Source organism: Armigeres subalbatus, chromosome 3 (assembly GCF_024139115.2).
Source record: "Armigeres subalbatus isolate Guangzhou_Male chromosome 3, GZ_Asu_2, whole genome shotgun sequence".
NCBI classification, from domain to species: domain Eukaryota; kingdom Metazoa; phylum Arthropoda; class Insecta; order Diptera; family Culicidae; genus Armigeres; species Armigeres subalbatus.
This window is the reverse complement of record NC_085141.1, coordinates 245,209,800-245,225,857: the sequence shown is the minus strand read 5'-3', so window position 1 is coordinate 245,225,857 and position 16,058 is coordinate 245,209,800. Positions and strand designations below refer to the sequence as shown.

The 16,058-nt window shown below is 43.0% G+C and overlaps 2 protein-coding genes across 10 annotated transcripts in view; one reads left to right on the top strand and one right to left on the bottom strand.

The window, feature by feature from the left end:
- The window catches only part of LOC134222461 (calcium-transporting ATPase type 2C member 1), a 277,179-nt gene that overhangs the window by 72,452 nt on the left and 188,669 nt on the right, over positions 1 to 16,058 (top strand). The window lies entirely within an intron of this gene.
- LOC134228094 (uncharacterized) lies at positions 12,797 to 13,869 on the bottom strand. Its single transcript, XM_062709873.1, has 2 exons — positions 13,541 to 13,869; positions 12,797 to 13,234 (listed from the first exon to the last, which is right to left on the bottom strand). Exons 1-2 carry the CDS (start codon positions 13,640 to 13,642, stop codon positions 12,980 to 12,982), a joined length of 357 nt encoding a protein of 118 aa, XP_062565857.1. The 5' UTR covers positions 13,643 to 13,869; the 3' UTR covers positions 12,797 to 12,979.

Sequence of the window (16,058 nt, the reverse complement as noted above, 5' to 3'; positions counted from 1 at the left end):
TGTGTTATCTTTTCATTCTTGCAAAGGAAATGGGTGGGGACGCGTGGTACTTTTTTTTATCGCTTCGCTCGATTAATTACACGTTACCATATACCATATATTAGCATAAAAACTCATCAACTTTCTCTATTGATACTCGACCTACACTATCGGATGTAGGAAGGTATGTTTAAATTTTAATGATCTATATATATAAAAACCAATCTATGTATGTATGTTCGCTAACTACTTCTGAACCACTTGGCCGATTTCAACCAAATTTGGTACACACATTCTCTATCCTCAGGGGAAGTTAACAAAGGGGGTGGGAGGGTCATTTAGGAAAGGGGGAGGGGTTTTGTTTAGAAAACGAACAATTATGTGTAACTTTCATCTCCCAGGACCGATTTCAACCAAATTTTGTACACATATTCACTATAAGGAAACAATCATATGAGAGATTTTGGGAAAGGGGAGGGTCTGGAGGGAGGGTATTGTTCAGAAAACGGGTAATTTAGAGTAAATTCTGAACCCCTGCACCGATTTCAACCAAATTTGATACACACATTCTCTACCCTAAAGAAAAGATAACAAATGGGGTGGGGCGGTCATTGTAAAAAGAGGGAGGGTATGGGGGAGGGTTGTCTTTATAAAACGAGCAATTCAGTGTTACTCCCAACTTCCAGTACCCATATCAACCAAATATTGTACACATATTCACTAAGAGAAGTCGATCACATGGAAGTGTAATTTGGGAAAGAGGGAGGGTCTGGGGGAGGGATATTGTTCAGAAAACGAGCAAATCAGTGTAACTTCTGAATCTCTGGACTAATTTCAACCAAATTTGGTTCACACATTCTCTATCCTGAGGAGAACATAACAAAAGGAGTGGGATGGCCATTGGGAAAAGGGGGAGGGTAAGGGGAGGGGGATGTCTTTTGAAAATGAAACATTCAGTGTAACTCCCAACCCCTAGGACCAATTCCAACCAAATTTTGTACACATATTTTCTATTCTAAGGAGAAGATAACAAAGAAGGTGGGAGGGTCATTTTGGAAAAGGGAAAGTTATGGGGGAAGGTTGTCTTTAAAAATGAGCAATTCAGTGTAACTCCCAGGATAAATTCCAACCAGATTTGGTACACTTATTCTCTATTTTGGAAGATGTTTATTGAAAAGGTAGGGCCAAACAAAGATATAAAAATATATTGATACAAAGGTTCAATTCTATGAGCGGTAGATCTACCTCTGTGGGTTTCGTGCTACAGCATTGGACATTTTAATTCTATAATTTACTTTTCAGTCCCTAGCAAAGCCGGATACATATAGCTATTAGCTATCTATATATCTCGGATACTTATTCAACGTATGTGACGTATGTGATTTTGTAAACAAAAATTTAAACGTTGATTTCTGCAATCTGATAGCACTCCCACGCAAACTATCGCCACATACAGGTAGGGGAGGTTTCGGCTACATGTTCGTTGTATTGGTTTGCGTGGGAGTGTCATCATATTTGACAAATCGACGTATGCATCTTTGTTTACAAAATCACATACGTCGTTTTGAATAAGTTGCCGAGATATATAAAACTCAATGTTTGTATGTTTGTGTGTGTGCTCCAGCCTAACTTCTGAACCCATTATTGTATTGTTTAGTTATCGATCAATTCAACCATTTATCGAAATCATGGTTTGCCCAACGTAAAAAGCAATGATTAATGTGTTTCCTTCTGGATGGTGAATGTGATCCCTTCTTTAAAAATAGACGTTTGCTCGGAATAAGGCATCGGTGGATGTTTGTCCTTCTTTAGAAATAGACGTTTGCCCGGAATATGGCGATTATGGGTTCGCTCCCTTTTCCAAAATCAGTCAATGTTTTCAAATGAAATCTGCCTTCTTTTGATCAAATGATGAAGTATCGATAAGATAACGCAATTATCCTGTTGACCAATTGGTTTATTCATTTTCCGATTGTGAAAAAAAAACTGCGAATCAAACTGGCAATTCCGAGCAAGGCCGGGTACATAAAGCTAGTGCTTTATACTGAGCGAGTGGGCAAAAAAACAGACCACGTCAGACACAGCCATAAAAGTTGTTTTCTGAGTCTTTTTTTCCTCTATATACGAACGTACCGCGGTTCATTCAATTGATTGATTTTAGAGTTATAATCGGTTCAGCGCCGTGGGAATAAAGCATTTGTATTGTTTTGCTTTGTTCTAGCTCATGTATGAGCGATTGATGTTACATGATAAGAACAGTTTATCATATATGTTTGGCTTAAATCTTTAATCTTATATGACAATAGGCTGGTTCACATAATAATAATCAATAACTCTTCCCACGATTGATGCTTAATTTTTTGTGACTCTGAATCTTAACGTTTGAATAGTTGTGTTGTTGTGTTGTCATATCAGCCGAGATGCTCAGAGCTGAACCTATGACATCCGATCAACTACTGCATCGTTTATTTCGTAATATCTGGGCCAACTTTCTCAGTCGACTGGATACAAGATACTTCAGGTGCCCAAAAAGGGTGATCTGAATGAGAAAATGAGAAAATCATCGGCCTCATCGAGGCACAGTACGATGCCTTCTCGTGTAGAGTGCAGCACAATTGGATCTTGTCTGACTCATTTCGGATCATAGCTGGTGTGAAACAAGAATGTATTCTATCACCACTACTGTTCCTCATTGTAACCGACGAGATTTTGGTAGGTGCGATTGGCCGTGAACCAAACCGCGGGCTGCTATGGCAGCCTATAACCATGGAGCACGTGAACGACTTCAAACTGGCGGATGACGCTGCACTCCTGAACGGCTCTCTGATATGAAGAGTAAGCTCAACGACCTTGCCGAGCGCTCTTCTTTGGCAGGTTTAGTCAACGTCAACAAAAGCAAATAGTTGGATGTAAACACGGTGACAAACCCCCCTTCCCCCACCCAGTTTCATAGTAGCCGGGGAATCAGTGGAGAATGATGAAAGCTTCCAATATCTTGATAGCCAAATGGCGTCAGACGGCGGTACGAAGATCGACATAGGTGCACGGATCAAGAAAACAAGAACTGCCTTTGCGAGTTTACGAAATATCTGTAAAACAGGCAGGTGAGTGAACGCACCAAAATCAAAATTTTCAATTCTAACGTAAAATCTGGGCTGCTATACGCCAGCGAAACATTATTATTATTATTTAATCAGACTAAGGCCGAAGTGGCCTGTGCGGTATATAAGAGTCTTCTCCATTCGGCTCGGTCCATGGCTACACGTCGCCAACCACGCAGTCTACGGAGGGTCCGCAAGTCATCTTCCACCTGATCGATCCACCTTGCCCGCTGCGCACCTCGCCTTCTTGTGCCCGTCGGATCGTTGTCGAGAACCATTTTCACCGGGTTACTGTCCGACATTCTGGCTACGTGCCCGGCCCATTGTAGTCGTCCGATTTTCGCGGTGTGAACGATGGATGGTTCTCCCAACAGCTGATGCAATTCGTGGTTCATTCGCCTCCTCCACGTACCGTCCGCCATCTGCACCCCACCATAGATGGTACGCAGCACTTTCCTTTCGAAAACTCCAAGTGCGCGTTGGTCCTCCACGAGCATCGTCCAGGTCTCGTGTCCGTAGAGGACTACCGGTCTAATTAGCGTTTTGCAGATTGTCAGTTTGGTACGGCGGCGAACTCTCTTCGATCGGAGCGTCTTACGGAGTCCAAAGTACGTACGACTTCCAGCCACTATGCGGCTCCAAATTTCTCTGCTGGTATGGCGCCTGCCTAGGATGTGGTGGGGTTTGACAGTGGGCCCTGTTAAACCTCTATAAAAAGCTGCATGAATGCATAAAAAGCTGCATGAAACGGAGAGTTCCCCGACGAAAGAATTTCGGATGCGGGAAACTACCCTGTCGACTGCATTAGACGTGCTTTCCTCTCGATACATTTCTTCAACGACATTTATTTCTCTTCGTAATGCTTCAAACCTTGAACATACGAAGACCACGTGCTCCGGCGTCTCCTCGACGTTTTCACATTCTTCGCAAAACGGTAAGGTAGCGCACCCGAGCCGATGTATGTAGATATTTTCTGAAGTATCCGTGGCCCGACAGGAGCTGCGTCAGGGGAAACTTTACCTCGCCATGTTTTTTGTTTTCATTGCCCTAGCCGAGTTTTCACAGGCGTAATCGACGTGACTGTTGAAGTTCAATCGGTCATCAATCGTTACTTCCAGTTGCTTCGGTGATCGCTGCGATGCAATCGCATGGCCCCCGTCGACGATCTTCATCCGATGGATCGTTTTGCAGTTGCTGACTAATAGGGCTTTGGGACAGCTCGTCGAATGACATTTCGTCGAATCACGTTTAGTCGAATGACATTTAGTCGAAAGTACATTTGGTCGAAGGGACATTTAGTCGAAAGGACATTTGGTCGAATGAACATTTAGTCGAAAAAACGAACAGTGGGTAATGTCTGTGACATAACCGCGAAGTGGACGTAGGACTTGACTTGGCCATGCCTTTGAAGATGTATAATCAGGGAATCAATATTCGAGCAACGCCTAACAATATACTCTTTGTCATCAACAGAGCTTGTTACTGACAAACGCACCTAGCGACAAACCTTTATCAGAAATTGAACACAATATGACAAGAATCATTTGCCTTGCTTGCTTTGATATTTCCGAAAATACGCTGCTAATTTTGTAATCATTGTTCGATTCTCGATTCGATGATAGCATAAAACCGAAATTTGCTCGAGAAATAGTGCAAAATAACGGAATGAAAAGTTAGCAACAAGATTGTCTTCTTTTTTGTTGCTGACAAAATTTTTCGGATCTTTGTCATTATTATCTCCGACAAAAACAAAGCTTTGTCGTTGGTTCTCTTTTGTCGCTTGTTTCGCAGGCGCATTCCAAAAAAAATGATTCCCTGTGTATAATATATCCAAATCTCTCACGTCACCTAATTTGTATAAAAAAATCGGCGATAACAGCCCAAACATTATTATAAGAATTTTCATGAGCAATATAGGAAAAAATATCTCAAAAATAAAAGCTCTCAATCGATTTTTCATCTAATAGTGGAATTTTTTGTGATTTATTTTATCATATGTCACAGTTCTTGTTATGTAACGGTTATGAAAAAATCTTGAAAATCTGCTATTCGTGTATAACATTTTATCTCTAGAGTATTTTAGAATTTTTAAGAACTCTTTAGTAAGTCTATCAATGGCTCTCAGAAGAACCGTATGCTTTGAAAATAAACATTTTCTATGTCCATCTGTTGCGTCATGTTGCGGTGGATTGTAAAACTAATGTTGGGTGCTCCGGGTGGAGCGCGAAACCAAAGCTGTCTTCATGTAGTGTAGGTATGTGCCGTCGTGTGTTGTTTCTCCAGATGGAACCAGCGGGATACGAACTACCGACCGATGAACCGGTGACCAATTGCGAGCATTATCATTATCTTTCTTGGCCCTGATAAGGGCCGGAAATTAACTTTTTCATGGACAACTGGTTGACCGAAAGAGTTTCTTGTTCGAAACCAAAACATACACGGTTTCTCTTGCTTTTCTTCAGCCTGTCTCGGATCGATACTGATGCCGGTCGGCCTCGGCTCGACTCTGCTGCTGTTGCCGGTATCTGCTCGGCATTGCTGCGGTGTCGGGTCTGTGGGGTGGACTGCTTCTGGAACTTCTTCTACTGCTGTACTGATGGCTATGCTTCGGCTGATGTTGGCCTCGACTCTGCCGGGCCGAAAAAGTGGATAGTATGGACGATGCTACCTTGCTAAAAGGTGTGAATGCTGTCGAATCGATATTACTGTTACTTGGCTTGTCCCGGTCCCGGTCCCGGAATGAAAGGAAAAAAATCACGTTGCGCTATTTTATGCCTTCTCATCAGACCAAGCAGCAGCTCATTCGCAGCTTCGACTGAAGGGCCTCCGAGTCCATGCGATGTCGACTGAATAAGAAAATTATTTAACTCTTATAGCCTTGAAAAAGGCTGTTTGTTTCGGCTTGGTCCATCTAATAAGAAGGACTGAATGCTCTGTAAGCGAACGCACTTATCTTTGATACTTAATTCTTAATTTTGAATCGTCTCTGCTTCCCGATTGGTCGGCTAATCAGTGAGCGTCTTGTATATCGTTCCTTTGTCAGCCAAAGCGTCATCATCATCGACGCGTTCGTGATGGGCTTCTTCTTCTTTCTTTTGTTGCTCGCTGCTGGCGTCTATTTCCTAACGGGACTTTTCGCACGGTACAGGCCACAAGCCAGGCAATCGAGCTAAGAATTGCTGTTCAGGTGGGAAGTGCGGAAAATTTAGGATTGGTAGCTTGGGAGAACATTTAGTCACGTTCGCTTTGTGCGCGAACAGTATCAAACAATGTTTTTCTATATAAATCGATTGATAGCTTTTCATTTTGAGTTATCTTTTTTAAATTGCTCACGAAAACTGTTATATAATAATGTTTGGGCTGTTATTACCGATTTATTTATCTAAATGTGAGAAATTTGGACATATTAAGTGTCTTTAAAGGCAAGGTCAAATCTAGTTTTTCGTCCACTTCGCGGTCACAGTTTATGTTATGTCACGGTTATAAAAAATCTTGAAAATCTGCTATTAGCGTATAACATTTTATCTCTAGAACCCAAGTACATTTTCTAACGCGGAGGGTATTTAAAGCTTTGATATTATATATATCAGTGGCTCTCAGAAGAACCGTTTGCTTCAAAGAAATACATTTTCTATCTCCATCTGTTGCGTCATGTTGCAGCGGGCTGTAGGGCTGATGCTGGGTGCTCCTGGGTGGAGCGCAAAACCAAAGCTGTCTTCATGCAGCATATCCGCTTGACGTGTGCTGTTTCTTCAATGGAACCAGCGGGATGCGAATTGCCTCAATGCAGCAATTATTATTAACTCTCTTGGCCCTGATAAGGGCCGAAAATTAACTCCTTTCGGGGAACTGGTTGACCGAGGGGGTTTCTTTACTCGAAACCAAAACACACACACACGCGATTTCTTCAAGAACATTGCAGTTCTTTCTCTTGATTTTCTTCAACTTGTTTCGGCTCGATACCAATGCCGGCCGGTCTCGGCTCAACACTGATGCCGGTCGGCCTCAGCTCTTCATTGATGCCGGCTAGTTTCGGCTCGACTCTGTTGCCGGTATCTCCTCGGCATTGCTGCGGTGTCGGGTCTGTAGAATAGGCTGCTTCTGGAACATTTTCTGCGGCAGTACTGGCATGCTTTGGCTGATGGTGGCCTCGGCGTAGCCGGGCCGAAAAGCGGATGATGCGGACGATGCTATTTTGCGAAAAGTTGCGAGTTCTGTCGAATCGATGCTGCTGAGGCTTTGCTTGTCCCGGTTAGAATGAAAGAAAAATATCCCGTTGGAAGTTCTGAACAGAATGAGAAGGAAAAATTGCATCACCTTCTTTCATGGCTTATTTTGGTGCGCAGTTGCAGCTTATCCGCTAGCGTCTGCACCCATCAGAGTCCAGCAAACAAATGACGCGAGGAACAAGCGGCACCCATATTTATAGGTTTCAGTGCAGTCAATGTTTTGCTTCGAAAACAGTTTTAGGCCTATTGAAACAAGTTTTTCGGGTCATATCAAGTATGAATATGAAAGGCATACTTAAGATCTGTCGATTAAGGGGTTTTCCGAAGAGATCCGTTCAATGGGACAAACGCTATTATCATTCAAAATCTTTCAACACAGCGTAACGCGGTCGATTTAGAAATATTGAAATGACACCCGGTATAGTGAAGAGAGACGTAAGTCCTACGTCAATACATTTTGTCGAAAGGACATTTAGTGGAATGGACATTTAGTCGAAAGGACTTGAAGTCAAGAAGAAGAAGAAGACATGAAGTCGAAAGGACATTTAGTCGAATGTTGAAAGTGTTTAGTCGGTAATAGGTAATTAGTTAAATGGATAATTCATCAACAGATTTTTGGTTAAATTTGAATAAATAATCCACAAGATACATTGATAAACTGATTAGAGGAATTCAGTGGACGTGAGGAAGTTCAAGAAGCTGAAGAAACGAATACGGATGCCAATGAGGATTTTTCACCTAAGCTAACAGAAACTTCAGTATCTTAGATACTGATGGTGAAATATCCTCTGATCTATTTTTCTGCACATGGCCAAAAACCAATGATATCAATGTTATTTTGCCAATTCTTCATCGTAGTCGGCTTTGGAACATTTAGTCTAATGACATTTGGTCAAATGACACTTCGTCGAAAGGACGTTTAGTCGAATGGAAATGGTTTTCTTATTCTTTACATTGAAACTCTTTCTTTCACTCAATATTTATACAATAATTAGTTCAGAATAAAATACCAACCATAATTTATTAGTTATTGTCCGAAAATTTAATTTAGACCAAATGGTCATATGACCTAATCTATTCGACGTCATGTCTATTGACGAATTTATTTATTATTTTTTTAATTTATTTGACTGAATTCCAGGTGTAATAGATTCATCGTAGTCGATTAGAGGGGTTTACCAAAGTCAATATCCAGTCAGGAATATTCTCGGAATATTCACCGTTTTCGTATTATTTATTCTTTTTATGACTATCATTCTTTGGACAATATTGGAGCAATAATTATGTGATTTTTATAAACACCACAAACAATCATTCATTTTTTAATTGATATTGACTAAAGTTCTTTTTTATAAATGGGCATTCGACGGAACGTCATTAGACTAAATGTACTAAGCTTTTTAATTCGAAAGTCCGCATTTGAACAAACGTTATTCGACCAAATGTACGAAGGTTCTTTATTCTAAAATCTTATTTCGACTAAATGTCCATTAGACGAAGTGTACTTTCGACCAAATGTCCTGCGTCTCTAATGGATTTAAAAATCATTTTCGATTAAATGTCTCTTCGACCAAACGTCCATTCGATGTAATGTCCTTTCGACCAAATGTCATTCGACTAAATGTCATTCGACGAAATGTCTTTCGACGAAATGGTATAGATTCGACTAATATCACCTCAATTTTAGAGGGAACTATCTGCAGCTTAACTCCGTTCATCCAGCTCTCAATCGTGGGTATCGCCTCCGTCACAGATGCCTCTTCTTCTTCAAGTGTCTTGCGCGTCGCCCAACTGCATCATTGAGAGTCCACACTCCATATACTTCGTCAGCCTATACGAGGCTAGACTCCCCGGTGGCTTCCCTGGTTTTAGCACCAATATAAGCTACCCTTGTCTGGGCGCTTCTAGAGTACCGTTCTGAAATAATTTGGATATTCCAAAATCGCAGCTGTCAGAGCCACGTTTGGTTTTTCATCTGAACCACTAGTAAGCTGGACGCCGATTGCTCCTCGGCTCTAGTTTTCACGGCATTGCGGCAGTATAAACGTTCTCGGTGCTGTTGGCCGGTTGAATGGCCCGCCTTTATTAATGTTGGTCTGCTACTGCTCGCTGTAGAATGTATGCTATCGTGGTCGGGACTCTTGCGATAGTACTCCACTGCTCCACTGCGGTCTGCCATATTCTTCCGACGATGTTATCGGCGGTAGTGTCTATTCCAAAAGCCTCCAACAACACCCTTACGCTGGAGGTTTCTTCTTCTTCTTCTTCTTCTTCTTCTTTTTCTTCTTCTTCTTCTTCTTCTTCTTATTCAATAGTTCTACATTCAAACTGGGACTTGGCCGGCTTTTCAACTTAGTATTTTATTAGCATTTCCTCAGTTATTAACTGAAAGCTTTTCTATGACCGCCATTACATGAGTATGTATCCTGTGTGGCAAGTACAATGGATACTCTATGCCCAGGGAGTCGACGTTGTCTTCAGCCCGAAAACATTCTAGACCGTACCAAGAATCGAACTCCCCATCTCCGGATTGGCAATCCTACGCCTTTCATCGCAAGGTTACTGGAGACCCATACGCTAGAGGTTTACGGGGAGTTAATTCGTGAGGTTGCGGCTCACGCGATTAGTACTGTGGGGGACTGTAAGAGTGCTTGCAAACCATAAGACGGAGGTGGTTGTTGTCAGGGCACCAACCGTAAGTCGGCATAACATGCAATGATTCATGTGGGTGACCTTCGGCAGCCATGTTTACTATGCCTGCAAGAGACCTTCAGTTGTTATTGTGGCATTATCGCGGTTGATGTTCAATAGCTCTAAGGTGTGCTGGTCATCCGGGAATACGAGGAGTGATTCGATATGCGTGGTACCAGAGGAGCCAGAAGGGCCATCATGGTAGCTTCGGTTACCAGATGGTGAGTAGGATAACTCCTCGAAGGGTAGGTGGACCCACCGACTGATACCAAACCTATCTGGAGATCCAATGGGGATGTTTTCATCTAACACAGTTTCTGCCTGGCGGTGTTCCTACCCCGTTCGCCCATTATAGGTGTCTGTTTGCAGATTCCCACCCTATTGTAGAAAAATAAAACATTTGTGATTAGGCGGTGAGTCCACCTGCCATTGGCCGAGTTGTCCCATTTCCTTTACAATTTGGCTCCCGTCTTCCTACCAATTTGATGGTCATTATTCCCGCGAGTTTGCGTTTATTGCATGGCAAGATTAAATTCGATTACTAATTATTGGGGCGATTATTCAAAACGCGGTTTTCGCGAAAGAACTTGAGTATTCCTTTTAGCTCCTTTAGGTTCTCTTGTCTCCTGTGTTGTGTTGTTGTTTTTTAAAGTCGGTGTTTGTATCTGGGTGTGATTGATTGACTTTTCTAGCCCTGTACAGTGGAAGTTTTCGTGTATCGGTCGAGGTAGTGGTGGATAATATTGATAATAATATCGCGTTGTTAGCGCACCGTTCAGCCTCGCTAGTGGTTACTGTTCCCTTTGTGCACTTTTTGTGCGACCGTACTTTTGCCACACACGGATAAGCAACCCAGTTAGAGTATCTCCACCGTGCGATTGCTAAACGAGTTGGAAAACAATAATTCGCAGAATATGTCGGCATCTGCCTGTGATCACTACGCGAGACCAGTTAAGGAGGAGAATTCCATCGTGTGTATGGCTTCTTGCGAAAAAGTGTTCCATCTGAAATGTACGGCTTTGCCGACGACGCCTACAAAGTTCAACAAGCCATTTGTGAAGATTGTTCATGAAAGCCCAAACCTTGTGTGGATGTGCGATGAGTGTGCGAATTTGATGAAGATGATAAGATTCAAATCGGCCGTCTCGTCGTTCGGTGACGGTGGCGATCACTGATATACAAGAATCTGTTCATAAAGAGATAAAAAACTGGCTAGACAAGGACAACAGATCGCGTAACTCTCGAAACGCATCTCGCCATCGGTTCTAGAGTACTCGGCAGTTTCCGGAAACCCCCTTCGAAACCTCTTGAAAAGACGTCGTGACGATGACGCGGCTAATAATCAGCAGCTTCTTGGTGGAACTAAAATCGTGACTGAAGCCAGTGTAATCACTGTTTCTGAACCCGTAGAGTTGTTGTAGAAAAAAGAGAAGTGGTAGAAAAAATGGTAAAGAAATGTCTGCCGGGTGCAGATACTGTTAAGGCCGTTCCGCTGGTACGACTAAGAGCCGACACGAGTCGTATGACCTTTATATCGTACAAAATCGGAATCGATCCTAGGTTTCACGAATTGGCATTAAATATCGATACTTGGCCTAAAGGAATTCTGTTCCGGGAGTTTGAAGATCGTTCTTCAAAAAACTTGTGGCCCCGTCCGGACACTCGATTTTGATCATGATCTCCGACGAAACTGGAACATCGCCGTTTTCGATTCTAGCGTCCGGAGAAAATTTGACTTGCTAAACGCTAGCTGCCTCCGGCGCAACCTGTTACCTGTAATATCGCACTGTGAATTGATCCATTCTCTACGTTACTGCACGCCAGAACGCACTGCCTGTCGCCCTATGGGAGACCCCGAACCACTCGATTCAGTCTCGGAAGCTGCTACCTGCCTGCACAATCGTGCTGTTTCCTGACATCAGAGTCGTTCTGGATCTGCTATCGAGTTCGGTGTAGGGGTCTCCTAGTCATCATTCTCTGGCAAGTATGCAATTCGTGACCTTCAAGCGGCAGATCTGGTAGTGATGCAGCTCCGACCAGAACATTTTTTTACATCCGAGGCTACTGTCAATTCTTCGTTATTTTTCGCAACCGGGGCACATTGTGGAAAGCATTATGGAAGCCACCGACTCCTCTAGCTTAGTCCTGCCTTCTGCTGCACGCGTTCACCTTAGTCGTCCTGGTCCTGACGCTAGCTGTAGATCGGGGGTCTTCCAGCCTGCGACGACAGGCAAGTACAGTCAAGTTTTCGTTTCTCCGATGTCTGATGCCGATCCACTTTTCAGTATCCTGCGCTGGACAAACCAGCAGACGTCCTGTGCTCCTGTTCTCCTGTGCTTGGGTCAGGAAATGGGGTCTTCCGAACTCCTTAGGTCGGCAAGTACTCTCAGTCAATGAATCCTTTTCTGCCTGATAGTGTTCCGATTTGCAGTACTTCATCCGCTCCTCGCCACATGCAGTCCGACATATCCATCTACTACTATTTCGAGCTACGTTTTTGGAGTCGGGTACGAAGTTTTTCGCTATGATCACAACACGATGAATAGCAGGAACTAAACAGCTTGAAAGCAAAAATGGTTGAGGACGATTCTTGGAACATCGTTGAGCAAGTATGGGTTGTTATTCAGCTGGGTGACAGGCAACTATTCTTCTGTGCTGTGTACATCCCTCCGGATAGGACTCTCGACTTGGATCTTATTGACACACACTGCAGATCTCTATCTTCTGCTTCAGATATAGCCGCGCCTTTTGACAATGTTGTGATTTTGGGCGACTTCAACCTTACGGGGATTGCATGGACTCCTATTCACAGCGGCTTCTTCCGTTCGGATCTTGAAAGCTCCACTTTCCATGCAGGTTCCGTTTTTTTTTTTTTTTTAAATAGTTTATTTATTTGAAAGGCTCAAACGCCCGGAGGCTTTACGGAGCCGAAATACTAGTTTTATATTGTTACAATATAAAAATGTATAATAAAAAAAATCACTTTTTGGACTTTCTCTTATCCAGAAATCCACTAGTTGCGCAGTCGTTCTGGGAACCCTGGCTAGAGCACATCTTTTTTCGCTCTTTCGTGCGCCTTGTTGACATCCGTCGCTTGTTATTGCCATCAGCTTCGTGTGGCGATGTACTATCGTTCTCGTCTCCCTTGTCGTCGTCGTCATCGTCACTGCTATTGGTTTGGTTTTGGTCCGGTATTGAAACTGTAGGTACTATTGGTGGGATGATTTCTGTTTGCTGTGATGAATGTGGTTTACGGATGATAGGAGGAAAGTTATCGGTATCGAGTGTTGGTGGATTTTGGTTATATTTCGGATCTGCAGTAGTGGCGTTCATTGATGTTTTTTGTTCGTCAGTTGAAGGTTGTTGGGTTATGTTATTGTCAATTTGCGTTATATCCGAACATTTCTGTTTTGGATGGGCCGTGTTATGACATTTCTGGCATATTTTGGGCTGCCCCGGATATGTTATCAGGGTGACATTTTCAGCAATTGTAGCTACAGATGGTATGGGATGTTTTATCTTCATATGAAGAATTCTTACCCCATTATAAACTCCCGGAAAAAACTTCTTCCATCGCTCTCGTGTCACGGACAAGACCTCACCATACTTCTCCAGGAACGCAATGACTGTGGTGTGCTTCATCGCCGGCGGAAGATCGTGTACACGCACCGGGATAGCCTCACTCTCCACGTACACTGGTATCTTGAAACCTTTGTCTCCGTGATAAATAACATGCCTGTTATTATGCAGTCTTTGGCAGCGAGCAGCAGCTTCACTATCCTTGAATTCAATATATACACAATTACGTATATTGTGTAATTGAATGTTTTCAGTCTCCGCCAGTTGGAGTTGAATTTCTTTCTCCAGGAACTGGTGGACTTTCACTGCGTTGGGCCTTTCTGGCAGAATGTTAAAATCAATCACCACCGTATTTTTGCGCGCAATACTCATTATGAAGAGTGGAATCGAATCAAAGCGATAAATGAAACACGTCCGTCGTCAAAGAGAAGCGGCTGTCAACTCCAGGTTCCGTTAAACTTCTGAATAACTACAGTATCTCAACGTTATATCAAGTTAATGGCTAGGTTATCGATAATAATCGCTCTCTGGACCTCTGCTTCGTGAGTGGTCGTACCACGGCACCTTCCATCTGTTTGGCTCCTGCACCCTTAGTTAAGGATGTTGCTCATCACCGCCCTCTGGTGATTGCCGTTGAAGATAATGTTATACGTGACTTTTTCAACACCTCAGACGGTGTTCCATCCATGATTCTTAAAAAGAATATTACCTGTCGGCTTGAACAATTTCTCCTGTTATTCCAACTCTCTCTATCCAGCGGCTCATTCCCATCCTACAAAAAGGGGCGCAAGCGTGATGTGAACAACTACCGAGGTATCACATTGCTTAGTACAATAGCGAAGCTTTTTGAACTGGTTGTCATGGACCCGCTAAATGCCCACTGCAAACAATATCTATGCGTCGAGCAACATGGTTTTACAGCACGGTATACAGAAAACAAGGTAGGCTCGTTAGAAAAAATGACACTTCGAACGTGACGCATATTTTATCGCCACATGTTGGAGTAGAAAAGTAAGCATGCTGTGACCGTATAGCATCGTCTCGGTCCAGCTTGTGCGAAGATAGCAGTGACGTCATATGTTTACATTCAAACTGAATGTTTACATACGTGATGAGCCTGCCTTGTTTTTTGTATGCCGTGGTTTTACAGCTGGGCGTTCAACAATAACAAACTTGTTGTGCCGTTGTATCTAGCGTCGTACGTCATGGATAGAATGATTGTTCGCACTTATACGGACGTGATTTACACGGATCTTTCTGCAGCATTCGATAAGCTGAACCACGAAATTGTAACCGCCAAGCTTGACAGACTTGGAGTCGGTGCAAATCTCCTTGATTGGTTTCGATCATATCTGACCGGACGCCAGCTGGTGGTTGCTTTGGGCGATTGTAGCTCAGATAGTTTCCGCGCTTCGTCTGGTATACCGCAGGGCCATTAATTTTCCTGCTTTACTTCAACGATGTTCACCATGCAATCGATGGACCACGGCTATCCTTTGCGAACGATCTGAAGATATTTCTTCGCATCTGCTCAATAGCCGATTGCCAATCCCTCCAAAACCAGATCACTGTGTTTGCCAACTGGTGTACTCTGAACCGACTTGTGGTCAACCCGGCGAAATGTTCGGTAATTACTTTTTCACGAAAGAAGGAACCGATCCGGTTTATTTACTCTCTTCTAGACACGACCATCAACCAAGTGCATTGCGTGAAAGATTTGGGAGTTTTTTTTCTGCATTCGCAACTTACATTTACCCAGCACATATCCTTTGTCGTCGATAAAGCGGCCATAACGCTTGGCTTTGTGTTCAAGGTGGCAACAAATTTCACCAACGTACATTGCTTGAAGGCACTCTACTGCTATCTCGTCCGATCGACTTTGGAATACTGCTCGGCGGTCTGGTATCCTTACTACTTACAACAACGGATCGAAGCGCATCGAATCAATAAAACGCCGCTTTGTTCGTTTTGCATTGCGCTGATATAATACAAGGAAGCATCGATTGTCCAGATATTCTGTGACAAATTAACATTAACGTGCAACATCGGCCATTACGGAATAGCATAATGTTCAGACGTCCCCTTTGCCGCACCAACTATGGTTTGAGCAACGCTCTGAACGGGCTACATAGAGTTTTTAATAGGGTGGCATCAGTATCTGACTACCACTTGATAAGAGATGTGCTTCGCCGTAATTTTGTAAATGTTTTTCGTCGTAGTAGCTGACGCGCATATGCAAGATAATTGTATTTAGTCCCACGACAGTAATTTGATTTTTCGTTGAGATGTGCTGGTATTCTTTTAACCTGCGCCTAAATGCTGAAGCGCCATAACCAATATAATGAAAAATAAATCTCCCCATACTAATTTTCATGCAAACTTGAAACGGCTTTAATAGTTTTTATCCAAATGAGCCATGATTCTGAGCGATTCTCACTTTGTTCTCGTTTATTTTGTGTTGAGGATCGCACAGGATCTG

Coding starts and splice junctions, on each gene's coding strand:
- LOC134228094 (XM_062709873.1), bottom strand. CDS start 13,642: ATGAAGCACACCACAGTCATTGCGTTCCTGGAGAAGTATGGTGAGGTC. Junction 13,235..13,540: donor TTCCGGGAGTTTATAATGGG/GTAAGAATTCTT, acceptor CATTCATCACAG/CAAACAGAAATCATCCCACC.